Raw genomic sequence first — 26,983 nt, 5'->3', positions numbered from 1 at the left:
TCCACTTCAGCGACGGGGGTCCAGAGTGTCGTCGTAATTAACCGCCGCTTGATTGGGGAGCCAATTCACAAAAGAAGGAAGCAGCCAATTCATTAAGAAGACGAGGGCAGCTTCTTTTGTCGCCCGTGAAGGTCGTCTCCCTGTGAAAACACAGACACACCTGAAAGAATGTGATTCAGACCGTCAGGTCTTCAGAACCTCAAAACCCAAACGACGCTTTTCACAGATTTAGTTTGTCGCCAATTAGATGACAAAAGGATCTGCAGAGCGTTGAATCTGCAACGATTTCTAACTTCAGGCTTTTTTTTTGGGGTCAAGACACAAAGTTCAGTGTTGGGAGAAAGTATTTAAATCGTTTACTTCAGAGAAAGTAGCAACAAAAGTATTCCATGACAAGTAAAAGTACTGCATTCATGATGTCACAGAATTTTTAGCAACAAAAAGTACTCACGTTGAGACATTTCAGGCAAAAACATTATTTTCCATTGTCAATTTTGGTCTTTTTTTCTTCCATAACTTGTCTTCTTTCAGACTAGAGAAAATAAAACATTTATTTTATACTTTGTTTATTTACGTCTGTAGATTTCTCTTAAATTCACCAAAAGTTACCAATAGATAACGCATCATTTGCATATTTGAACACAACATTTCAGAAAACTTGTAATACAATAACTCCTGGTGTTGATGTGAGTGATGAAGTGGTGAAGTGTGATGGTGATATCTACGAGTTCATGTTGTGACCCTCTTCACCTGGAGACTCTTCTAAATGTCTGGACTTTAAATAAATGTCTCTTTAAAGGAGCTTTTCTATCAATGGAGTTTTTCTCACACTCTGATCCAGAAATCTCCACTTCAGTAGTTCTGACATCCACCAAACTTCACACCTTCATTCCTCTCTGTGTGCTGAAGCTTTCTACAGAGGGCTTTGTTAACACACCACTCACACACTCATTTATACACATTTATTAATAACAACATGGAGAAAATGTCTGTTGACAGTATTTTCTGATTTATGGAGAGATACAAAGAGATATCATAAACTCTCTCTGTAAAAACATTTGACTCTAATATGTCAACAACATGAAACAAGAATTTTGAACCTGACTTTATCTAATGTTCAGAATTATGTTCTGGAAATGTATGAAAATTAGCACATATTTAATAAGATAATGCCTCATTTGCATTTTAAACATAACATTTCAAAAAACTTGTAATACAAAAAATAATCATCTTAATGTCAGTAATGAACTGGTGAAGTTTCATGCTGATATCTATTAGTTAGTTTTTTTACCCTATTCATCTGCAAGTATCAAAGTATTGTATTTATTTGTATTATTATATATCATTGGTTCATTATTATTGATGTATTAATATGAACTTTAATGTTGTCATGTAAAGGTTGGGCTCGCGTTGTAAACGTTTGGTAGTGTAATCTGTAACAATGGATCATATTTAATAAACTGATCTTAATTTGAAAAGCAACACAGCTACAAAATAAAAATGGTGAAGTACATGTACCTCAAATTTGTAAAGTAGTTACACTCCATCAATGCACAAACTTGTTTCTGTTTTCTCTCTGTAATTAAAATAATAATTCATTAATCCGTTGATTACTTTGTATATTGAAGCAGCCCTGTGGAGTTTTTCACCACTAGGGGTGATACTGAGCAACATTTTCACAAACGGATTGTAGATTTTGTTACTTTGAAGCAATTTGCATTCGAAAGTTCCATATAAATCATACTTTATGATTAAAGTTGACTTTATCCTGTTTGATGTATATTATAATATAATTCAAAATTGGCCATAGATTCTTTGGTATAACGCTACAATATTAAAATGATAATCTCAAGCTGCAAATCGACTTAAATTATGTACTTTTATGTACTTTTAATCATGTATAATTTTCAAAATAAACTTCCGTCTTCACAGGAAACAAATTTGTTCACGCAGCAAAACTACTTAGTTAGGTTTTAGGAAAAGATTGTGGTTTGAGTTAAAATGATATAATAATATGAAATATATTTTTTAATAACAATAATATTAAATAACTTTAAAAATTAGCTTTGCAAAATGTTTTATGTGGGAGGAAACACATGTGTTAAGACATCAAAGATCCACAAAATGCATTTCGGAGGGAAACACTGAACTGAAAGCTGAGAAGAACCTTTAACTTTGATATAAAACGTTATATTACAAGATCTTGTGAAGTTCAAAATAAAAGTTCTAATCAACAAAAATTCAGTTTTCAAACACACACACAAAAAAAAATTCTCACTCCTGAGATGCTGGAAATGTTTAAGAAATTACTTCAATGATGAACTGATTATCAAAATAGCTGCTCATCATAAATCAATTAATCAATCAGCTAATCGTTACATATAAAGGTTGAGCCACAGCTTGTGGAGCACAAAGAGGAAACGTGTGAAACCTGTTGATGGTTTATTCACAGAAACAAACAGGAAGCAGAAGAGAATCTTAAATCATCAGATTTTAAATAGTATTTAAATAGATGAACAAAGTGCTTGTTGGTGGAAACATACCCAACAAGTTGTACACAGTCTGAGAAATATTAAGTTCATTCTGGACTTTTGGAAACTGTGGGGAAAAAAAGCAACTTTCAAGGTCAACATACGAGCTTTCAGCTACAGCTCATGGACTTCTTCAGGGTCATCATGTGACCATGCCAGTGGTGGAGAAGAAGTATTCAGTTCCTTTGCTGAAGTAAAAGTACTAATACCACATTGTGAAAATACTCCACGACAAAAACCGTACTAGGTGAAAGTGTGTAATCAGCTAAAAGTACTTTATGTACTTGAAGTAAACGTATTGATTGATCAGTAATTTTACTTTTATATCTGTTTCTGGATTAATATCATATGGCTCCTTTAAAAGTGTTGTATTATTATATGTTTTTATGTTGTAGTTTGTCAATGTGGAGCCAATGTTGTATACTTTGCATAGTACTAGGTAGATAGTATAGTACTGCATCATATTATATAAGTATTTCATTTTTAATTGAAAAAATAGTAACTTTTACTGTCAAAGAAGCTTAGTGCAGTAAAAAAGTTAAATATTTCCCTCTGGAATGTGAAGTGAACTAAAAGTACAAGTCAAATTGAGCAATTTAATTAATATAATTAGTTATATTCCACCACTGGCAGCAGCCATTCAACTCTTTATACGATAGTTTTCATTTTTAGTGGCGGAGTCCGCCATGTTGCCTTCACACACTCTGGGGATTCACAGGAAACGATGCAGCATATATTGATTGATATATTGATATATCGGTGTTATCAGAGCTGGATTAAGTGACTGCTGATGAAGAAAAAAACAAAACATTTCCTGCTGATTTCCTGTTGTTTCACATTAAAAGCGTTCAACTACAATTTTTCACTATTCTCTTACTTTGAAAATCTGTGGAGGTCGTGTATACGGACCTCTGGACTAACAGTAATGTTGTCTAAAAGCACTATGAGGATCAACCTCTCCTCCTCCGGCCTCCTGAAAGTCCTCGTAGGCCTCTAGGGAGGAGATGCACCCCGGTGCACTCTGGGAATCATAGTCCGGGAAGAAGGCGGGGTTTTGCAGCCGAAGCTCCAGGCCGACGGCCGGACTCCCCGGTGGCTCGCCGAGCGGCGCGGTGAGCAGAGAGAGCTGCAGCTGGTCGATGGTGCTGGAGGAGGAGGAGGAGGAGGAGGAGAAGGCCTGTGATTGGTCCGCTGGGGAGTCAGTCGCCATGGTTACGCCTCCAGAGGGAGCGGAAGGCGAGTTGACCTGAGAGTCGTCCGTGGTGACGGAGCGCCTTAGTTTGGCTCGAGCGTTTTGAAACCACACCTGAGGGAGAAAGAGAGAGTGTGTGTGTGTGTGTGTGTGTGTGTGTGTGTTAATGTGTGTGTGTGTGTGTGTGCATGTGAGAGTGTGTGTGTGTGTGTGTGTGTGTGTGTGTGTGTGTGTGTGTGTGGTACAAAATATGAGTGAAAGAAGAACATAAAGAAATTTAATGAGGTACAAAATGTCTTTAAATGCCACAGTTTTCTCACAATGTAGATTTGATATAACATTACATGTATATATATATATATAAATAAATAAATAAATACATATATGTATACATATTTATTTATATATACATTTAAGATATACAAGATATTTTAGCATATTTTCCCACTTTGGACTTTGATTTCAGAATAAATAAAGTTTAATTCTATCTCTAATAATAATAATCTCCACAACATCTGTAAAATAAGACTAAACAGGTCGTCTAAAGGGGAGAACACCAGCGTGAACCAGGCGGTGACCTCCGGTTCTGAAAAGTGAAGCCAAAGCTTCACGTGTTAAAGCTGCATTCTCTCTAGTGTCCACCAGGGGGCGACTCCTCTGGTTGTATAGAAGTCTAGTCTAAAATGACTCTACTTCTCTCTTGATTTATTCCCTCAGTAAACATTGTAAACATGAGTTTATGGTCTCAATCTCTAGTTTACAGTCTTCTTCAATACAGCATGATGTTCATTTAGTACATTATGGAACATTTAGAGTCAAACACACCATAAAGAGGGGATGATTTAGGGGCGGGGCTACATGCTGATTGACAGACGTAGAGACGTAGAGACTCCTCCTCAGTCCAGATCCTCTACGACATTCTAAGTGTTTGGTACCTGCAGGACTCTCTTGGGGAGGCCGGTCTTGTGTGCGAGGCAGTTCCAGTCTTTGCCGTCTGGGTTGTGCTTCTGGGCGAAATACGACTCCAGCGCTCGGAGCTGCTCGCTGCGGAAACACGTCCTGATTCGCTTCGTCCGCCTGCGGGTCCGCCCACCCGTCGCCCTGTCGTCCAATCGTGGCTCAGGACTGCTGACGGACTCCTCCCCTTCGCCTGAGACCTGATTTTGAGCTGTTTCACACACAGAGTTTGGTTTGATAGATTAGAGAGTGTGAAACACATCGTATTGTTTTTCAGTCTCTTTGTACAATTTGATGTTTCCTGCTGCTGCTAGAAACACTGAGACTGAACCAGACAGCCAAAACAATAATAACAAAAATAATAAAATAAAATAAATTAAAAAAATAAAATAATGATATAATTAAAAAAAATAATGATATTAAAAAATTTAAAAATTTAAAAATTTAAAAATTACAAATAAAAAAATGATGACATAATAAAATGATGAAATAATAAAATAAAAAATAATAAAATAATAATATAATAAAATGATAATATGTCGTATATCATATGTCAGAGGCGTGTTTTCAGCATATTGCCACACATTGCAAAGACTTTCTCTGCCGCTTCTCGTTTGTTTAATCTAAATTTTTACCAACAAATTAATGTTATGTTCATGTCTGACTTTATTTCTGTGTGAACCTACATATGATGAGAAAAGAGACATAAAAAAAGAGATCCCAGAATTTTATCATCCCCTTTGAATTATTTATGCATTCATTGTATTTGTTTTTAATGCTTTTTTTCATTGTTGAATTCATGTATGCATTCATTTATTTTTTTATTCCAGAATGTATTTGTTGTATTATACATTCTTTAATGCATTTATTTATTATTTGATGAATTTATTCATATATTTATTTATATATTATTTAATGCATTTATTTCAGCAGATATTTCTTTGTTATTTTTTTGCATTTTTTCTTTAATGCATTTATTTATTTATTTTTTAACAAAAAAAATGTTTACGTTCATAGAATGTTTTCTGGTGAATTATGCCCTCACACACACACACACACACACACACACACACACACACACACACACACCTTCTCTCAGACTCGGGTTGGGCTGGAGATGGTGTGCTAGCGGGACGCTCCCGTCGGCCCCGTGGTAATGGGACTGACAGTAGAGGTTGTGGCCCTGCACGCTGTAAAGGTTCCCAGGCGTCAACGTCACGTCACACTCCTGAAACACATTGAAGAGGAAGAGAAAGAAGAAGGAACTTTAGTTAAACGGAGGGAAATTGTTGCAGTACAAAGTAGGAAGGAGCGGGATTTAAAATATCAAAAAACAGAAAACACAAACGAGGTTGACAGGAAGTCATAAGATGCGCTCCAATGATTATGTCCAGAATATGTTCCGTAGTTCAGAAATAACTTTTTATTGAAGCTGCTGTGAGGAACTTTAATGTTGTGTTGATTCTGGCGGCCCCTGTGGACTAACGTGGTAGTGTTTCTCTATTCAGTAATGGCACTTCTACCCAAACGACGATCTTTTCCTAAACTTAAACTTAAGAACAACTATAGAAACAGACCATCTTCTCTCTGATGGAGGTCTGATAAAGGATCAAGACTACACTGAGACTGGTTCATACAGAGGATCAGGACTACACTGAGACTGGTTCATATAGAGGATCAGGACTACACTGAGACTGGTTCATACAGAGGATCAGGACTACACTGAGACTGGTTCATATAGAGGATCAGGACTACACTGAAACTGGTTCATACAGAGGATCAGGACTACACTGAGACTGGTTCATATAGAGGATCAGGACTACACTGAGACTGGTTCATACAGAGGATCAGGACTACACTGAGACTGGTTCATACAGAGGATCAGGACTACACTGAGACTGGTTCATATAGAGGATCAGGACTAACTGAGACTGGTTCATATAGAGGATCAGGACTACACTGAGACTGGTTCATATAGAGGATCAGGACTAAACTGAGACTGGTTCATATAGAGGATCAAGACTAACTGAGACTAGTTCATATAGAGGATCAGGACTACACTGAGACTGGTTCATATAGAGGATCAAGACTAACTGAGACTGGTTCATATAGAGGATCAAGACTAACTGAGACTGGTTCATATAGAGGATCAGGACTACACTGAGACTGGTTCATATAGAGGATCAGGACTACACTGAGACTGGTTCATATAGAGGATCAGGACTACACTGAGACTGGTTCATACAGAGGATCAGGACTACACTGAGACTGGTTCATATAGAGGATCAGGACTACACTGAGACTGGTTCATACAGAGGATCAGGACTACACTGAGACTGGTTCATATAGAGGATCAGGACTACACTGAGACTGGTTCATATAGAGGATCAGGACTACACTGAGACTGGTTCATACAGAGGATCAGGACTACACTGAGACTGGTTCATATAGAGGATCAGGACTACACTGAGACTGGTTCATATAGAGGATCAGGACTACACTGGGTCAGGACCAGTTGAAATGCGTCTCAATGCTTCTGTAAATGTTTCTTATGAAGCTGAACTACCTGGCAGGAGAAGCAGTGAGGATGGAAGGTCAGCTCCCCGGACCTCATGACCAAAGCGGCGGCTGGGATTGGCTGGAAGCAGCGAGCGCACTGACCGCCTCCAAACATCCTGAGAGCAAGGGGGAGGAGTCAACAACAAAAAAAGAAGGACGTCAGCAGATATCAAGCGGCGCCGCTGAGGACCCTTCAGGTTCACGGCCCGTTCCCGCTGACCTGCAGTAGTCCTGCTGGCAGTAGATGTTCCCGTCCCTCCAGTACAGCGACGGGTGCGTCTGCAGCTCGCAGTGACACTGGCTGCAGCGGAGGCAGGGGGCGTGCCACACGCTGCCCGCGGCCAATAGGAAGAAGCGGTCGCACACCTGCTCGCCGCAGCCGGCGCACGTCATTGGCTCCTGGATGGACACGGCTGTCGGAGTCTGGGACAGATTCATGATTCATTTTTTAATATTCTGTGTTTATTCTAAGACCTTTACACTCAACGCTTAAACACCAGTGAAATAAACACAATTACAGATTACTTTAAGTACTTTTAGCTGATTTTATACTTTCACTACTGTTACTGCGGTAAAGGAGCTGAACATTTTCCACCACATAGTCACATGATGACCCTGATGAAGTCCATGAGTTGTAGCTTAAAGCTCAGGAAACAGAGACTATGTGGACCTTCAAAGCTGTTACAGTGTTACAAAACGCTGTTCCCCAAAGTCAAGAATGAACTGAATATTTTTCTCACATTTTGTCCAACTTGTTTTGTTGGTTTCTTCTACACACACTTTTATACGTCTATTAAAGTCAGAAGTGTGTGATTCCTCTGCTTCCTGTTTGATAAAGTTATTTTGAATAAACACAAACACAGTAACCCTCTGAACCCAAAATGTGTACAAGTGTGTACCAATACTGGGGAGAAGTAAATAGAGGCTCCACGTGTTTGGTATATTTCCACGCTCTACCGCTCTGTGTTCAGCTGAAGTTTCACAGATTTTTTGGTCACGTGACTCTTGGTCTCAGACGAGTCAATCACGGCTTCACAATTGCGCTGAGAAGCTCAGAATTTTATGTTTTTTACAGAAGCTGTTTAAAGCAAACTAAATTTGAAGTGAGACGTGTAGAATAAAATGTTTTTTGATGAAATATCAAACATTTTTAAGCTTCGATTCGGTTAATTTGGTGATTGTTTGAAGAAAAGCAGCAGTTGTACTTGTAGTGGAGTATGTTTACGTCGTGTTCTTAGTACTTTTACTTCCTCCACCAACGTCACGCTCACATCGTCTGCAGCAGCACCGTCCTCCGGCTCCTCCGGCTCCTCCGGCTCCGCCCCCTCCGCCTCGTCACCACGGTCACCGCCGTACAGCAGGTCCTCCAGGACCCGGTCGTCTGGCGACATCATGATTGTCCTGAGGAGGTTGATAATCAGTCCACTTGATAATCACAGAGAGCTAAAAACAGACTCGGTTAATGTCCCTGGTAATAAACGACAACGACAAAAATCAAATTCATTATGAATTCATTGTGCTCTTTTTTCATGTTTAGTCACATGAAGCGTGTTTGAACACTACAGGAGGCCAGATGTTCACAACAAACCAGAGTCTTTTAAATTTGACTTTCACGGTTTCTCATCATTTGGTAAAATCTAAATTAAACATTAACATGACTAAGTTGTCTCTCTTATTAAATAATTTCTTATGCCACACTGTTTTTATTCTTGTATTTCAAACCTGCCTCTTCAGCTTGTTTTTATACATTTTTAATAATATTTAAATGATATTTTGTGGTGTGTTTCCTCTCACAAACACTGTGAAGCTCTTTGAACTGGCTCGTTGCTGAAATGTGCTGAATGATTAAACTCAAGATCTCAGGTCATTGAACGCACCAGTATTAAATGAACCATCAGGTAAGAAAACACAAATATCTGACATACAGCGTCTGTGAATTCAACTCACAGAAACATTCTTTATTAAACGTGTTTGTGGTTGAGCTGTATGTGTGACGGGTACTGTGCCAATAAAGTTTATTTTGATTATTTTCACACTCAAAATAATAATTTTAAAGTATTTATTTTTAATTTTAACAGAGAAAAGCACGTGGTCAACACATATGTATGTATATATATATATATTCATATATTCATATATTCATATATATACATATATAGTTCATTACATAGTTAGTGTTTTTTTTTACTTAATATTATAAAAAGAGTGTTTTGTTTCCTTTAACTTTAAATAAAACACAGATTTTCTATATTATTCATTCATTTTTAATAATGTTGACGCCATCATTTACTAACATTCACATCAGCTGCTACTTAAATTTGTTTTAGACACTGTTAAAGATTTTTTTTTTTTTTTTTAATAAAGCCAAAAAGGACTTAAATAGATAATTTTTCATCGTTTTTTATTTTTGACTCTCTTGTTACTTTACTTAAAAATGACGAGTGTGTAATAAATAATACAATTTACAATAACAGTAAAAATAAGAATATCAAAAATACAAATTCATAAATCATAAATACGATTAATATACTGTGAAATTATTCGGTAAACACAAATTTCAATGTAGATTATATATCAGCTGAGATAATCAATTCATCTTTTTGTTTATATTATATTATTATAAACTGAATATTATTGGATTTTGGACTGTTTAAAATAAATAAGACATTTTAAAGATGGACTAAACTGTGAGGAGCAATTTTCACCATTTTTTGCATGAACGTCAGTCAATAAAGAGTGAAGTGCTCCTCTCTCCAGTCAGGAGCAGAGGAGGAACATCTTACCTGGTTCCTTGTTGAGAGGCTCCTGGTTGGTTTCCACTGAGCGCGCTCCGTACGGACCCTTCAAACGACAGCTGAAGATCTCACCTGTGGCTCTTCTCAACGTCTCCTTTATTGTCTTGATCGTTGGCAGATTTGTCGACCTCTCACTCCTGAACCTCCTGTCTTGTGGTTTCAGGATCAGTTTCCAGTCTTCCCTGGAAAGCGCTGACCTGAGATTTGCCTCCACCCTCGTCCCTCGAACCAATCACAGTCACCTGAACACCGACAGCGGGACCGGCGGCACCTGGGCCTCCCGCCTGGCAGGCCCGTCCCCAGGTGACCTCCCAGCTCACACCTGTAAACAAGAGAGCAAGTAAAGACCGATGTGATTGGCCGCCCGGTGAGCAGATGGGTGGGGTGGGGAGGCTGCACCCTGGGGACCAATTAAATAAAACAAAAGGGTGTTTGGAAGGACGTCTGGGATCTGCACTCGAGCATGAAAAGACAACGGCTGGAACTCCACTTTCCCCTCGATCACCTGGCTGCATTTGGACCAAACTGGTTTCTTCCTCCTGTTCAACATCATTCAAAGATACATCGAGATACAGTCGACCTTAAAATAGATTAAATTAAGGTACAGAATGAAACAAATCGTCCTGATTAGTCACAAAATAAACCATTGAAGTGGGTCAGACAGCATTAATATAACAACTCAATAACAGAGCAGTGATTGAACAGAAGATGTGTTCTGAGAATTAAAAACACTGTTTAACAACAGTTAATGTGATTAAAGTGAACTCAAAGAACATGAATGTGATATTTTAACTGAGAACTGATGTTTGGTGAGAGAACAGCTGAGAGAACAGATGAGAGAACAGATGGGAGAACAAGTGAGAGAACAGATGAGAGAACAGATGAGAGAACAAGTGAGAGAACAAGTGAGAGAACAGATGAGAGAACAGCTGATAGAACAGGTGAGAGAACAGGTGAGAGAACAAGTGAGAGAACAAGTGAGAGAACAGCTGAGAGAACAGTGAGAGAACAAGTGAGAGAACAGCTGAGAGAACAGGTGAGAGAACAAGTGAGAGAACAAGTGAGAGAACAAGTGAGAGAGCAGGTGAGACAACAGCTGATAGAACAGGTGAGGGAACAACTGAGAGAACAAGTGAGAGAACAGCTGAGAGAACAACTGAGAGAACAAGTGAGAGAACAAGTGAGAGAACAGCTGAGAGAACAAGTGAGGGAACAAGTGAGAGAGCAGGTGAGAGAACAGCTGAGAGAACAAGTGAGAGAACAGCTGAGAGAACAACTGAGAGAACAAGTGAGAGAACAGCTGAGAGAACAACTGAGAGAACAAGTGAGAGAACAGCTGAGAGAACAACTGAGAGAACAAGTGAGAGAACAAGTGAGAGAACAGCTGAGAGAACAAGTGAGGGAACAAGTGAGAGAACAGCTGAGAGAACAACTGAGAGAACAAGTGAGAGAACAGCTGAGAGAACAAGTGAGGGAACAAGTGAGAGAGCAGGTGAGGGAACAGGTGAGAGGACATATATATAAACAATATAATTTGTATCGCTAAAACAGCTTAAGCTAGCAGCTAGCTCTGTTTAGCTTCAACAGAGATAAACATTTAATTAAAGATAAGCTGCACAACCGAAGTATGTTTATTTTGATGAGTAAGCCTTCTTTTTCCACCATTGCTGAAGTGACTATATATATATATATATTTAAAGATAATAATTATACATATATATATACAGTATATATATATAGAAATAATAAATGTCCTCAGTACTTTTCTCAAGCATGTTCTGAGTATTTGATCCTCTGATGCCAACAAAAGCAATGATGCAGCTTTGATTTTCAAACATTTTATTAAAAATAACAAATAAAACACGGAGAGCTTTGCAGAGTGAATACAGAAGGACACAACTAAACTCTCCATCACTCACCTGCGTGTTTCCAGGGTTGAACCCACAGACAATACATATAAGAAGGTGTATCTGAAATACCTCACAGCAGGTGGCGCTGTCGAGCTCTCAAACACATGGACTTGATCAGACATTGACATCTTTTTGGAGAAATTCCAGCTCAAAACAATCATTTATTAAATTTAGACCAGCATCAAATTATATAACGATTCTGTATTTTACTGCGTGTTTAACTCTTTGGCAACTGGTTGGTATTTATTTACATCAAAATGTTTAAAGTGCTGCAAACATCGGTTACATTTACACCTTTAAAAGTGAGGCTGCATTATGAAAAAAAGGAAGAATATTCAGATGTCTATTGGTCGGGTAGGAAATACAAAACCGCTCAACAGTGAGGAATCAGCTGTTATATTGACGTCTCTCCTACAATAATAACTATTCTAACATATAAGTATTATTCGGACACTAAACGTATTATGTACATTTGAAATAGTTTTGGCCCCAAAAGAAGAAGTGATTCAAACGTTCAGTCGATGTGAATATCGAGATAGTCTCTCTTTAAAGTGATCTGTTGAGCTTTGCTAAAGCAACGCGTTGCCTGTTAATTCCAGCTTGCTCTAGGCTGCTTTTATTGTGAAACACGTTGCCACTGAAACAGGAAGCTGTTCATGTTTAAATCTGCAGACATTTTGATGCTAAGCTTCCACTTTCTTTTTCTAATAACCGGTGATTTCTTCTATTCTCACTCAACTGCTGCTGTCCACGTACAAAACACAATATTATTTATTAGAAAAGTGAACTTTCTGCAAGCTAAGAGCACACAGGGAAGCTTTGGTGGCAACTTTTGGAGAGGGGTGTGTGTGTGTGTGTGTGTGTGTGTGTGTGTGTTTTGTAATTTGGGTGAACTGGCCCTTTAAATATAGAGCAGGCGGGAGCAGCCCTGCTTTAAAGAGAAGATACAAACTGTACAATAACATACAGATAACTGACCTCTATACAAATTAAAAAATGAGTCTTCATCTCCTCTCCTCTGTGTGTGTTTGTGTGAGTGTGTTTGCACGTGTGTGTGTGTGTGTGTGTGTGTGTGTGTACACACTGCTGTCCATCATGCATCATGTTTTTAGTTCATGGTCCTCATCCTCTGGTCAGAGGACTGAAGGCTGCTGGTCTCATCTTCATCTCAGTGAACGGGATGGAAAACTCTTTTCCTTTCCAGGCGGTCCAGATCACACCCTGACACACACACACACACACACACACACACACACACACACACACACACACACACACACACACACAGTAAATGAGAGCGTATTCTCATAAAACAGTTCATATGATATCTTACGAAAAACGTTTCTCCTCATTTTTCACGCACCTTCCTACAAACGTCCAGCAACATGTGTCAATTTATACTCGTTAAATGAGTACAGTCTTTTCAAAATAAACCAGTCTTCACAGGAAATAGTTAGGTTTAGGAAAAGATCTGTAAATACTTAGGTTTAGGAAAAGATGGTGAAATAGTTAGTTAGGTTTAGGAAAAGATGGTGAAATAGTTAGTTAGGGTTAGGAAAAGATGGTGAAATAGTTATGTTTTGCTATGGTCATCAAATGATCTTGTGTGAGTATATATAGGCTCAACATCGCTCACACAGACTGGGGGATTGCTTTCTCGACACTTCACGACCTGCAGAAGAATTTAATCGATTCGATTTTAAATTCATGATGAAATCACAAATCTACCGTCAGAAAATCCTGTGGTCGTTTTGTTTAGCTTCAACACCACCAAACAAGTTCCACTTCCAGCTCAAGGGAACCAAACTAAACCGGCAGACACACCTTAACGAACGAGACCACGTCCACACTAACAGAAATATACTGTGAAAGTTCTCATCGCTTCACCTGGTGACGGACGTCGGTGCCGTAGACGCCGTTGAGGTTCGCCTCGTGGCAGTTCTTGTACCACCAGCCTCCGCGGTACGACATGGCGCAGCGGGTGATGAAGAGCGACAGGTCGCGGTCTTTGGTGGAGAAGACCCGCTGGCTGTGGTAGCTGAGGGAGTCACCTGAGACCATGAAGAAGGGAGAGGAGACACCAGGAGTAAAGGGTGCTTTCAAAAGTAAACAAAAAAATCACTGGTTTCCTTCAGGAGATGTTACAAGAAACATGCTTGAGATTTAACACTAATAGAGCTGTGAAGCCTCGCCCCTTCTGATGTCTCCAATGGGAGATTTTTTTTAAAAATACGTAGGGAAGTCAACGACGAGAGACAAATATGATCCTGTTTGAATTGTGCCATGATTTACACAAATTGAATTTGTTAATTTAAAAAATAATTTTGTCTCAGTTTGTCGTAGTAACATTTAGTTTTTTGTCAAACAGCTCAGACTGAGTACGTTACCGACACCAACATGGCCGTTAGCTTGGCTTGCTAGCTAGCTAGCTAGCTAACTTGCATCGTAGCTTATTGCTACTTTTGTGTGTGTCGTCTTTCTACCTACGTAATTTTACAGACTTAAACTTCATGGTTTTATGACAAAATGCAATTTTCTTGACGTGCAAAATTGTCGTTTAAATGAACAAACATCATATCTGGAATTCCAAAAAGTATTTGTCTCTTGCCGTTGACTACCATAAATGTTTTTTTCTGAAGTCCACTCCCATGTTGGGAAGGGGCGGGGCTTCTCCCCTCTTCTTACCTAAGCACGTTTCCTCTCACCTGCGGTGCCGCTGTATCCGCCCACGATCAGCTTGTAGTTCCTCTTCACCAGCTCAAACGTCGAGTATTTGGCGAACACCGCCTCGTCTTTGTCCCGCAGGTCGACACGCAGACTCATCCGGGTCATCGATGTCAGGTTGTAGAGGCTCTCCAGGCCTGGAGCAGCGAAGATAAAACTGTCTCAGATAAACATGACTTCCTGCTTGTGTTTACTTCTGGTTTCATGTTGTTGTTGTTTCTGAACAAAGCGGTAACTGACTTTTTAAAGTTTCTGGAATAAAAACTGGATTCCAAATTTCCTGCCATTGAAACGTCGATGCTTTGAACCTCTAATCCAAACTAATCCAAATGTTTGTTTCTTCTCCACTTCCACATTAAAGTATTATGTTTCCTGTCTTCTTCATCCAGCTTTTTACTTTTAGTTTTTGGTGCTTTTGTCAGGAAAATACAAGAGCGTTTGTTACGAGCTATAGCTAACAGTTTAGTCTGGCTTTTTGTGTTGCAGTGAAATTTACTTTTTACCAGCGTTTAAACTACTACTAACTTTATTCAGATTGGCCTTACTGTGAACACTCAACATGTGTCTCAGAGAGTCTGTCCCTTTTTCTCACCGAGCCAAAACTCTCCACTCAGACTTCCAAATCCTTTAGTGTAGTCCTTCCAGCCTCTGAAGAAATCCACGGAGCCGTCCTTCCTCCTCTGGAACACCTGTAGACAGGAAACACACAGGAAAACCTCCTTTACTTCCTTTACTTCAGTAAAAGTACTACTACCACAGTGTAAAAAAAACTCTGTTACAGTCAAAGTCGTGCATTGAAAAAGTACTTAAAGTATTCTCACTGTGACTGTTATATATATTCTATCATTAGATTGTTATTATAACCTTATTACTAATATATTAACATTATTACTAATATATAAACATGTATTAACATTACTACTTATACATTAACATCATTAACATTAGCTGGAAGAATGACATAAGAAATTACATAAACCATTAAAATAGTTGCCAGTTTATTTAATTTAGCTAGTTGGTTAATGTTCTGTCAATCGGCCAATTAACTAATCATTTCAGCTGTACTTGTATTTTTCATTCATTATTTTTATTTAAAACCTCAGAAAATACATTGAGGAAGAATCCTTATGTTAATGGTGCTGAGGTCTACAAACTTTTTTAGTTTTATTTATATATAAATCAGATAATTTAACTAAAAGAACAATATTTCACTGTGAATTGTTGTGGATCAGAAATATAAAGTAGCATCAAAAGTTAAAGACTTAAGTAAAAGTACAACTTCGTTAAATTTGTACTAAATGTAATTAATTAATTCTGGCTGTCAGTGGCGTCACCGTACCGTCCAGCCGCCGCCGTCGGTCTCCATGTCGCAGGAAACCATCATCGGCGTCCCGAGTTTCCCCTGAGGGAAGACCTCCACCTCGCCGGACGTCCTGATGCCGTTCAGCAGCTCCTGGGAGCAGTCTGTGGGGAAGGGGAACCTCAGGGTGCCTGAGGAAGAGAAGGGAGGAAGGAGGAACACAAGAGGCGTGAACGTTAGCTCTCCATCGGTACATCCCCATGATAATGGTGTAAAGCGTTCGAGGACGTTACCGGTGGTGAAGTCAGTGGAGATGGCAGCAGAGTATCGGCCTCCGCCCTCGGCCTGGAGCTGCACCGCGTACTTGGATCCGGGGTGAAGTCTGGTCAGGTTGTACTCCGTCTGCGAGGCGTCCACCATCACTTCCTGTGAAGACGCACAAAGATAAATATTTGGTAAATTAAAATTTGTTTTTGTTTGCCAGAGCGGTAACCTCCGGTTCTTTAAGTGAAGCCAAAGCTTCACGTGTTAAAGCTGCATTCTCTCTAGTGTCCACCAGGGGGCGACTCCTCTGGTTGTATAGAAGTCTAGTCTAAAATGACTCTACTTCTCTCTTGATTTATTCCCTCAGTAAACATTGTAAACATGAGTTTATGGTCTCAATCTCTAGTTTACAGTCTTCTTCAAAACAGCATGATGTTCATTCAGTACATTATGGAACATTTAGAGTCAAACAGACCAGGGTGGGGCTACACGCTGATTGACAGGTCTCTACCATGGCGTTATTAAATATTCATAATTGCAAACAACCAAGATGGCAACGGCGAAAAAGCCAAACTCAAGGCTTCAGAATACAAACACAATACAACCACCTCTTATTTACAGTCCGTCACGTTTCAACGAGACATTTAAATTTTCACATTGATTCATTTAAATCATTATTTGAGCTCCAGAAAGGGGAAATTGTTTGACAAAAGTTAAGAGAAAAGTCTGAGAACTTATATGAGTTACTGTATCAGAACTTATAGTTTCTTCTTGTTCTCTTTCCCATTAATCGCCTCCGACCACTCAGGTTCCTCTGGAGACCCTTTGGAGGGGCCTGACCCTTAGGTCGGGAACCACTGGACCATTTAACTGTATATAAAGTAGTTAAAAGCAGCTCCAGCTGGAGCAGTAATATGATAATACATCAGTCCTTCCTCGTGTGACATTTTACTGCAGAACAAGTACTTTTACTTTTAATATTTTAAGTTAATTTTGCTGATAATACTTTTACTTTTGAATGCAGGACTTACTTGTAACGGAGTATTTATTACATTCATGTGTTTGTACTTTTACTTGAGTGAAAGGACGAGAGACACTTTTAGTTTTGGGACAAATGGATGAAACCCTCCTCTCACCTTCATTTCCTGTCCTTCGCTCTGATAGGTCAGTCTGTAGCCGCTGGCGGGACTTGAAGGTGGTTTCCACGACACCAGGGCGGTGCGGGGGGTCACGTTGTTGGCCTGCAGATCACGTGGGCCGTCACCGCCTCCGCTACCAGAGCCTGGAGAGGAAGAGGGGAGGCCTTCTAGTTATTTCTACGGCTTCAAGGTGTGTGTGTGTGTGTGTGTGTGTGTGTGTGTGTGTGTGTGTGTGGGTGGACCTCCGGTCGTGGTGAAGCTGGTGGAGGCCTCTGAGCTCTGCGAGCTGCCCAGCAGGCTGCTGATGGTGACTGTATACGTGGTGGATCCCTCCAGACCGCTCAGCTGCTGCTCCGCTGCGTTTCCAGAGACGGTGATCCTCAACTCTGAGTCTGAACACACAGAAACAATCAATCAGTAGACGTTTTGTTATTATTATTAATAATATTATTATTATTATTGGTATTATTATTGGTATCATTGTTATTATTATTATTTTATTATTTTGCTTTCATTATTGTTGTTGTTATACATATCATTGTTGTTTTTATTCTTAATATATTATTATATTTATTATTACTGTTATTATTAGTTCCATTATTATGATGCTCTGCTTTAATTAAAGGTATAATATGTAACTTTTCCACATCAAAATGTCTAAAACTGACTATAATATATAATCTGTTGTTTATTTATATAATATAATATTATATAAATAGGTAAATATTGTTTTAACCCCACAATCGATTGATAACTTTCCAGGTTCAAATTAATAACACAAAATATAATCCAGAAATAAACGATGATGTATTGTATTAATCTATAACAAGCTATACGTATATATATATATATATATATATATATGAAAAAGAGCTCCACATTTATGAGCTGCTACATTAAAGTGATCAACACATTAATGCATCAATAACAATAAATGAGACGTTATTGTGAAATGAAGCTATTGTGATGCTTTTGTGTAATTTATTAAAAAAACATAAAGTTCTGGTTCTTCAGTGTTTCGATGGGCGGATGACATCACTCACCGGTCCCAGCGCCGTAAACGATGGCGTACTTATCAACGGCGGCCATCGCCGGACGCCACAACAACAAGGCCTTGGTGTCCGTGACGTTTAAGGCCTGCAGGTCTGTGGGCGGGTCGGGGACTAAAAGAGACATAAAGATGGTGAGAACCACCAAAAACAAGACAATTACTTAATGACGACACGTTGTTGGAATTCACAAAAGAGGCAAAAAAACCCAAACAAACAAAGAAAGCAGAGAGAAGATTATTTCAAAACTGTGGGACGAATCGAGTAGAAGTGTTCACACCAAACACGATTACATACAAAGTCAATGCAAAGACGCACAAAAAAAGACGCATAATTTGCGTCTTAGCGGGAAATATTTCAGCTAGATGGAGAAATTGGCGTGACCCTGTCAGCGTTGAGATTCTCCTTTTGTTGTCCTGATTCAGAAATAGAGGGAAACATGATTATTGAAACCATGTGTGGTCACCAAGAGCTCAAAGATAGTACCATATATTCATAAATATGTTTATAAACAATAAGATCTCTGCCGTATTCATCCCAAGATTACGTTCAAGCAGCTTCATCGTTAGCATAGCCGAGCACTGACGGATATTTTTTACAAATCAGCATCATTATGTAGTTATTTCGGCATCTTTCTTATCCATTTATTGCAAATAAATCACTGTTAATGTGTTTATTTTAGTTTCATACCGCTCAAGTATATCAGCGATACCGACAGGAATGAGAATATTTTAAGAAAAAAGGAAACTCTTATAGCTGTTGAAGAACAACACCTCATGATTCAGTAATGCAGGGGTGTTTTTAAAGTAGAGATACTTCATATTTGAACATTTATTATATTCTCATTGCATTCAAGAGCAGCTCCGCTAAGACACAATAAAACTGGACTCACGTGTCGTGACGGAGTCTTTGATCGGATCGCTCTCGTCCAGTCCGAGGACGGAAATGACGCTGACCTCGTAAGAAGAACCAGGCGAGAGCTTCGATAGGCCGAGGGAGGAGTCGTCCGAGTCCACGGACACCGACACCGGCTCACCTGCAGACACAGAGGAGCGCCAAAAGTTAACGATGCATTTACTTGTCGAGCTGAAATGTGCAGGACATTCACAACAATCAAATCTGACGACAAGTAGCGACAAGCAGCGAGGAGGAGTTGGACAGTTGGACCACCGGCCCGATGTTCAGCTCATCTCCTGTCACCAGTGTAGCATTATAGCATGGTGGTATTAGCTAACATTTTACATTTTAACACGCGCATGTATAAACAAAGCTTGAAAAGCCAGCTGTCTGATAGTTAGCTAGCTAGTTAGCTAGCTAGCTAGCTAGCTAACTTTAATGCTACAATGGTTACAGAAAATGAGCCTGGCGACAGCAATGTGCTTTCCTATGCTTTGACCAGAGTGTGTGGATGTCACATTAAGTTTCAAAGGTTTTCTGAAATGTTATGTTTAAATATGCAAATGAGGCATCATCTAATAGCGAAATCCTTAACTTTAAAAAACGGTTATATATGATTTTATATATCTCTGATTCTTTGATAAGTAGCCAAGAAAAGTAAAAGCCATACTAACCTCAGACACTTGTTATATATCATTGTTAAATTAAATTAAATAAAACATGGGTGTCAGTTCTCACCCTCCTCTTTGTGGGTGTAGGTGACCTTAAAACCACTGATGGGGGTCTTGGGTTTGGTCCACGAAACCGTCAGAGAGTTATCCGTCAACTCACTGAAGACGATGTCGGTCGGAGGCTCCGGGCCTGAACGGATACGAAGAATACCATGAGAGAGGTGGATGAAAGCACCGGAAGGAGACGTGGGAAGTGAAGAAGAAGTAAAAGAAAAGCTGGAAACATGAAGGAGAACTTATGAAATAGGAAGAAAGAAACATCAGGTGAAGTAAAAAGAAGAGAAGAAGGTTTCATGAAAAGACGACAAAAGTGGCCACTAAAAGAGTGAGAACAGTGTGTTCATTATTATTTTATTCATCCACACGTTTGCTATTAGTGCTCCGGTGAGTCTGAGTGTATATATGTACAGTGCAAACATATATACAGTATACAAATCATATACAGACACGTAGTAATACAACAATTAAAAGCAAGATGATGGATCCTGGATAGCAGCGAAGGAAAGAATGGTGACATTTAATAGTTAGCTGGTCGCTCAACAACCTGAAAATAAAAGCGTGGCCGAAGTGAAGGATGTCAACACGAAGGGAGAGAAGATGAATGAAAACAAACACATTCAGATATTAATTCAACACAGTCAGAAGATTTAAAGCGCCGGGAAATTATATCGGGGACTGATTTTGAATCTTGCTATAGTGTGGATTATTCTTTAACAACTCTAAGAAGGGCTGGGCATATCTTAATATATTACACAATCGTATTATTAAAAAGAAGAAACAAGACTCTTCTTGGTAACACCCAGAGCTGTTATATTATAAAACTGATATGTTCTTTAATTTATTTTTACTTTTCTTGTAAACTCATGGGATTAAAGGACTATTTCACCCACAAAATTATTATTTGTAACTCAGTAACTCAAACTGTTTCTCTCACACGTCCACGGTGAACGAAGACTTAAAACACAGAGAAAAGTCTTGACGCTTTGAAGTAAATGGAGGCAACGTTTAACAAAAGCAAAACTATGTCAAAACTATATCACTACGCGTTTTAAATGTTAAGCTTTTACCGAAGATGCATATGTTTTTGAAGTGGTGAGCATACGACTGGATTGATTCTGCACGAGTCGCGAGAGAGTTTGTAACCTAACAAAGTATTTCACGATCTTTTCCCAAACCTAACAAAGTATTTCACGATCTTTTCATAAACCTAACAAAGTATTTCACCATCTTGTCCTAAACCTAACAAAGTATTTCACGATCTTTTCATAAACCTAACTAAGTATGTCTTGATCTTTTCCTAAACCTAACAAAGTATTTCACCATCTTTTCCCAAACCTAACAAAGTATTTCACCATCTTTTCCTAAACCTAACAAAGTATTTCACCATCTTTTCCCAAACCTAACAAAGTATTTCACCATCTTTTCCCAAACCTAACAAAGTATTTCACAATCTTTTCCCAAACCTAACAAAGTATTTCACCATCTTTTCCCAAACCTAACAAAGTATTTCACCATCTTTTCCCAAACCTAACAAAGTATTTCACCATCTTTTCCCAAACCTAACAAAGTATTTCACGATCTTTTCCTAAACCTAACAAAGTATTTCACCATCTTTTCCTAAACCTAACAAAGTATTTCACCATCTTTTCCCAAACCTAACTAAGTATTTCACCATCTTTTCCTAAACCTAACAAAGTATTTCACAATCTTTTCCCAAACCTAACTAAGTATTTCACCATCTTTTCCCAAACCTAACTAAGTATTTCACCATCTTTTACTGACATTTTCTCCAGGGAGTGCAGTTAGTGACAGTGTGGGCTCCATGGTAACACAGGTCAATTCATCAAGCAGCCTCAGTGTTTTGTTCTCCGTTCACTGTGGAGGCATGAGAGAAAAACTGTTTTCTACAAGAATTCAAGGTAACACGAGGTGAGCAGCTGCTATACAAACGGTCATTTTGTGGGTGAAGTATTTGTTTGAAACGTGGATGTGAGAGGTGAAGACAGACCAAAACGTACAGAGACCAGCCGTGGTCTTACCCTGGTTGGGGTGAGAGGTGAAGGGGTGTCAGTGAAGCTGGCTGTTAGCTTACCCTAAATGAGAGAGAACCAGAGCAGCAGTGAATGAATTGTGTTGTTATGTTGTTATGTTGAACTCTCGTTTGATGTCAACTCAGTTAAAATAAAAGCTGTCTCACTAAAGGGACGCTGGATATAGTTCTCAGTTTGCTGCCAGTCTGCAGTCCTTGAAGTCATTCATCAATGTGGCTTGTATTCTATTTTATTACTTCTATTTTTTATACAAAATGTGTGGGTTACAAATAAAATATAGTATATGATGAAGTATTAACATTCTTTAATATAACTTAAACCAATCCTTTACTTTCAAAAGTACTAGTAGCATTACAAGTAAAGTCATGCAATGTTACTTCAGGATAAGTATGCAAGTATTATTAGGAAAATGCACTTGTTGTATTAAAAGTAAAAGTACAATGCAGAAGAAACTCAAAATGTTTAAAGATAAATTCAAATGATTCAAATCTTCTTATTTGTGAAGCTGGAGCCATGAAATGTTTTTGCTAAACATTTCACTTTTTATCAAATATAGTTGCCACTTCATTTTTCTGTCAGCTCACTAATTGTTTCAGTTTTACTTAAATATACTGTTCAGTAATTATTACATTAAATATTGTTATAGTTTACAAGTTCTTCTTGTGCTTTGTATGAAGAAATCTTAATTTATAAAGTAACTAAAGCTGGTAAATATTTGCTGTAAAGTAAAAAGTAGTGGCACAGAAATACTAAAGTTAGTACCTCAAAATCATATTCAAACACAGAACTAGTGTAAATGTACTTTGTTACACAAAAAATAGTTTAGGTTTGGTGAAGTTTAGGCAACTCAAAAAACATGGTGAAATTTGCTTCTTGCTTTTATTTCTGGTGATGTAAAATTGGTGAATTGCTGCATATTTGTATAAAATCTGCTCAATATTTTTGATAGAAACTTACTGGAGGTTTAATTTCCTTGAAGAAGCAATTACTACTCACGATGAAGCAAGTATGGAACTTAGAATCAATCAAAGATGAACAAACTGTTTGCAAGCTAACAAAGTTAGCCAACATGCTAAAGGCAAATCATGCTAATGTTGCTGACCTGCAACTACAAGCCACAACAAGCTAGCTAGTGCACAACTTGGCTGGCTAACAATGTGACAAACTGTCAATGCACATCTGAGGTTTGACATCAAATAACCGTGTTTATGGTTGAGAGTGTCAATGATTATTATAATGTTTGACTGCTAATTCATGAATGTTCATTAAAAGGGGACGAATGAGTGCACAAACAGAGCATTAACACAAAACACAATCACTTGATTGAAATTTCGAAGAAGATCCACTGAAAACAAACACAACAGGTTAAGTCGTCACCAAACCAGCGATGAAATAAGAAAAACATGGGGTGAAACTGTAAATCGTGAGCTTACAGTTTTCAAGAGCACCACTGCACTTAAGCTCTTGAATTGAACATGGAGGAAGCATTTAGTGGATGAGCAAACATTTCCAGTCATACCCAACACGACAATTAGTTAACAATAATTTTTTTGGTTTAAATCAGCACAAGACATGTAAAGATATAAGATGTGTGCGTGAAGTTTTCTGTAGAGGACTTCACAACATTGACGGTAATGTTGTCGCATTGTGCAGTTAATGGTCCACTGTCACAATGGCTTGTACCTGTACTGATGACAAGCTTGTGTAGTCTGGACAGAAGGCCGGGTCCCTTTCCAAGCAAGGTCACGGTGTACTTGGTCTGAGGAGGAAGATTCTCAAACTGGAAAGAGCGAGCTGAACCAGGAAGAACCTTTTTGAAGGTTTTGTCACTTCCTGGTACAGGGTTGGCTTTTGTGCTGCTTAGGATCCTCGGACCTTGTGCAGAGACACTTTCAGGTACTCTATTTTCATCTTTAGATTCTGTTTCTTCGGTTGGATGATGCTTTGCTTCCTCCTCCTCATTGCCACCCTCTTTCTCAGAGTCTTCTTCATCTTTCCCAACGTCTCTGCTTGTCACCACAAAGTTTTTGTACTTTTCTTCCGGTGTGTCCCATATGAGCGTAAATCCATCTGAGGTCTGGTTCGTTACTCCCACATGGTCCAGAGGTTCCCTTGTGACTCCGGAAGAAGATCCATCTGATCCCGTTGGAGGTTTGGAATCAACATTTCTTGTCTGCCCAGGATTACTGTCAAACAAACCTTTTGCGGTATTATTTGTTTTTGTTTCCTCTCTCCGTTTACTCCCACTGTTGTAGCGTCTTATCTGGGCGTGATGCTGTGCGGTTGTACCTCTTGATGGTGGTTGGCGCTTTGGAAGTGGTACTGGTCTTGGCGCTTCATGTCTTGAAGCGGAGGAAGTTTGTTTGACATTTAGTCCACCTCGACTTGTAGCTCCAGTGTTTTTGCCAGCATTGACTCTCTCTTTATGGGTGTCAGAGTCAGAGGTTGGATCTGGGGTGCTAGTTGTTTCTTCTCCGGATTTAGCTGTTTGGATCGGAGCATTGTCCCATCCTTCTAGTTCGTTGATCTGCGGTCTGACAGTTGTATCATGGCCATCCATTTGGGAATGGGGAATGACTTCTGCAGTGTCTTGTTCTCCTGATTGTCTAATTTGGACTCCTTGGGTAGGCATGGGGGCATCCTGTCTTCCTGATTGGTTTTCAGGGGTATTATCGTTTTCTAATTGCATAATTTGACCTCCAACAGTACTATCTCCGTTTAGCCTTTTGTTTGGGAAAAACTTCCTCATGGGCCCTTTATGTGGGTGTTGAGGTGGTCTCAGGTTTGTGCGGGTTTTGTTTTGGAAACGTCCACCATACAGTTGCGGCCGACGGATGTAACCACCGTTGTTAGTGGGGCGATGAGAGGAAGGCACTCCACTTCCTCTGATGGTCTGATTGAACTCAGTGGACATGCTTGTCGAGGACATTCTTGTCCCAACTCTGTCTACATTCTTGGCTACTTTTGGCCCTGTATCTTCAGCTTGATAGGATTCTTTGGAAACAGGAGAAGAAGAAGTGGCTGGCAATTCAGTGGAAGATACCTGGTCCATCCTTGTATCTGACGCAGGATTTAAAGGTTGAGAGGGCGGAGGAAGCAGCCTCAAATTTGGACGTGTCCGGTTCTGAAGAGCTTCAAAGTTTGGACGACGCAGCAAGTATCCTCCCTTTGGGGGAAGACGGCGAACTGGGATTCGTCCTCTTCCTGTTGGCATCTTTTCCTGGTTTTGTTCAACTCCAGAGGATGCAGTTGTAGTTGCCCCATCTTCATCTCCACTCATATCCCTTACTGGTGCATTTACCTCAACTGAAGATTCAGGCAGCGAGGCAGATGAAGATGGTGAAAACGATAATTCACTCGTGGATGTATGCCTGGTCTCTGTCTCTCTTTTAGGGACTAGGTTCAAACGGGGAGTCGAATGGTGAGGAACTCTCAAATTTAGACGGGTTTTGTTCTGAAACAATCCTAAGTTTGGGTGCAAACGACGTATGTATCCATGCTTTGCAGGTGTGCGTTGGAAAATAGGTCCTGAGGGTGGTAGTTTTCTGTCTTCAGGTGAGGCAACGTCAGTCGCACTTTTGCGGTTATCAACATCTAGTTCATTGCTTCCAACGGAACCTGATTGATCTGAGCTGGAAAGGGATGATGACGGAGTTGATGGTGGTAATGATGATGGTGGTGACGGTGTGGATGAGGGTGATGACAGTAACAGTGTTAGTGAGGATGATGGCGCTGCTGTTGATGAAGATGGAACATGTGAAGGTGGTGCTAAAGAGGATAGGGATGATGACCGTGCTGATGATGATGAATGTGAGGTTGATGAGGACGATGACCAGGATGAGGATGGCGACAATGGCCTCAATCCCCTTAAAATCTGCTTCCTCGCTGTTTCTGCATTAACAGAGAGATTTGATGGTTTGGACAGGTGAACAGAAAAAGTTGTAATATTCAAACTGTCAAAAGTGTCCGTCAGGAGTTTGAGTAAAGGATCTGGTGAATAGTCGCGGTCCTTCTCCGCAGACGAGGGTCTCAAGTCATCTGTTTCAGAGGAACCTTGATCTGAACCCGGTGTCTTTCCTACCATCGCTGTTCCGTCCCCTCTATACCCACTGCCTTTGCCCCGATGGGGTAATCTAATGTGTGTTACTTTAACTTTGTTCATACATTTCTTCCCTTGGCTTCCAACAGTCCCAGTTGGCTCTGAAGACACTGGAGCAGTGTCGTTTCCCTGGCCCGCCTCGCCAACATCTGGTTGCTCTTTGGAGCCGACAACAACGGTTGGTTCCTCGGAGCTACTTTGTCTGTTTGTATCTGAATCGGTCCCAGACGGTACAGCTGGATTCTTGTCAACCATCCTCTCGGTGCTTGATGCCTCCACGTCCGGATCTCTCATAGACAAAGCTATTGTCCTGTCTCTGATAGTGGGGACACCTGGTTTAGGTTTTTTGGGTACAATTGGTGCCTTCTTCTTCTGTCCCATGGGGGGCTTGTTCATAGGGCCTGGGCCAAACTGTCTCCATCCAGGAACAACTCTGGTTGTGTTTAAACGGAAAGGGCCTGAGACATTTGGCTTCCTGTTCAATGCCGACCTTTCCGTGACTTTGGGCATGGTGCCATTTATCCCCATCTTTTTGCTGACTGGAGGTTTAGTTCTTGCAATCACAGAGGTTGTGGAGTCTTTGTTAGGGCCATCAATACCTCCGACTTTCACTTCCTCCTTCCTACCCTGTTGGTCAAAGACGTGAACCTCAGCTGAGGGGTTAAACTCTTGGTGTCCGTCGCCGATATCTTGTCCAGGTGCTAGCGTCAAAGCTGCCGTGGTAACCCTTGGAAAAGTCTTCCCTAAAGAAAGGAGCGAGCATTCGGATTCAACGTTAAGGTCGT

General features: G+C 39.7%; 2 protein-coding genes across 3 annotated transcripts in view; both read right to left on the bottom strand.

Annotated features, from left to right (window-relative positions):
- Positions 1-3,447: 3,447 nt before the first annotated feature.
- LOC137891981 (LIM/homeobox protein Awh-like) lies at positions 3,448-8,633 on the bottom strand. Its single transcript, XM_068736859.1, has 6 exons — positions 8,487-8,633; positions 7,460-7,662; positions 7,247-7,355; positions 5,770-5,908; positions 4,659-4,891; positions 3,448-3,837 (listed from the first exon to the last, which is right to left on the bottom strand). The coding sequence occupies exons 1-6, from the start codon at positions 8,631-8,633 to the stop codon at positions 3,448-3,450; spliced, it is 1,221 nt and encodes a 406-aa protein (XP_068592960.1).
- A 3,229-nt stretch (positions 8,634-11,862) lies between these two features.
- The window catches only part of LOC137892000 (tenascin-like), a 35,649-nt gene continuing 20,528 nt past the window's right edge, over positions 11,863-26,983 (bottom strand). Inside the window, exons 8-19 of one of the 2 annotated variants that reach the window (XM_068736882.1) lie at positions 23,783-26,941; positions 20,056-20,178; positions 19,313-19,456; positions 18,415-18,534; positions 17,614-17,763; positions 17,369-17,514; positions 16,262-16,394; positions 16,008-16,159; positions 15,261-15,357; positions 14,650-14,805; positions 13,832-13,995; positions 11,863-13,165 (exon numbers count right to left, since the gene is read on the bottom strand). In XM_068736882.1, coding sequence (XP_068592983.1) covers positions 13,067-13,165; positions 13,832-13,995; positions 14,650-14,805; positions 15,261-15,357; positions 16,008-16,159; positions 16,262-16,394; positions 17,369-17,514; positions 17,614-17,763; positions 18,415-18,534; positions 19,313-19,456; positions 20,056-20,178; positions 23,783-26,941 — 4,643 coding nt within the window. In that variant the 3' untranslated portion in view covers positions 11,863-13,066. The remainder of the gene's footprint in view (positions 13,166-13,831; positions 13,996-14,649; positions 14,806-15,260; positions 15,358-16,007; positions 16,160-16,261; positions 16,395-17,368; positions 17,515-17,613; positions 17,764-18,414; positions 18,535-19,312; positions 19,457-20,055; positions 20,179-23,782; positions 26,942-26,983) is intronic. The other variant, XM_068736883.1, reaches the window with a different exon arrangement.

The sequence above is a fragment of the Cebidichthys violaceus genome, unplaced genomic scaffold (genome assembly GCF_023349555.1).
Source record: "Cebidichthys violaceus isolate CVI_PGR_0920_01 unplaced genomic scaffold, fCebVio1.0.p SCAF_73, whole genome shotgun sequence".
NCBI lineage: Eukaryota > Metazoa > Chordata > Actinopteri > Perciformes > Stichaeidae > Cebidichthys > Cebidichthys violaceus.
The sequence above is the reverse complement of the archived record's forward strand: the minus strand, read 5'-3'. Positions and strand labels throughout refer to the sequence as shown.

Bases quoted from the DNA above. Each gene is read 5' to 3' on its own strand.
- LOC137891981 (XM_068736859.1), bottom strand. From the start codon at position 8,633: ATGATGTCGCCAGACGACCGGGTCCTGGAGGACCTGCTGTACGGCGGT. The intron at 7,663-8,486 runs GTAAAAGTACTA...AATCTGTCCCAG, and splicing joins GCGTGACGTTGGTGGAGGAA to ACTCCGACAGCCGTGTCCAT. The intron at 7,356-7,459 runs GTCAGCGGGAAC...CCTTGCTCTCAG, and splicing joins TGCCAGCAGGACTACTGCAG to GATGTTTGGAGGCGGTCAGT.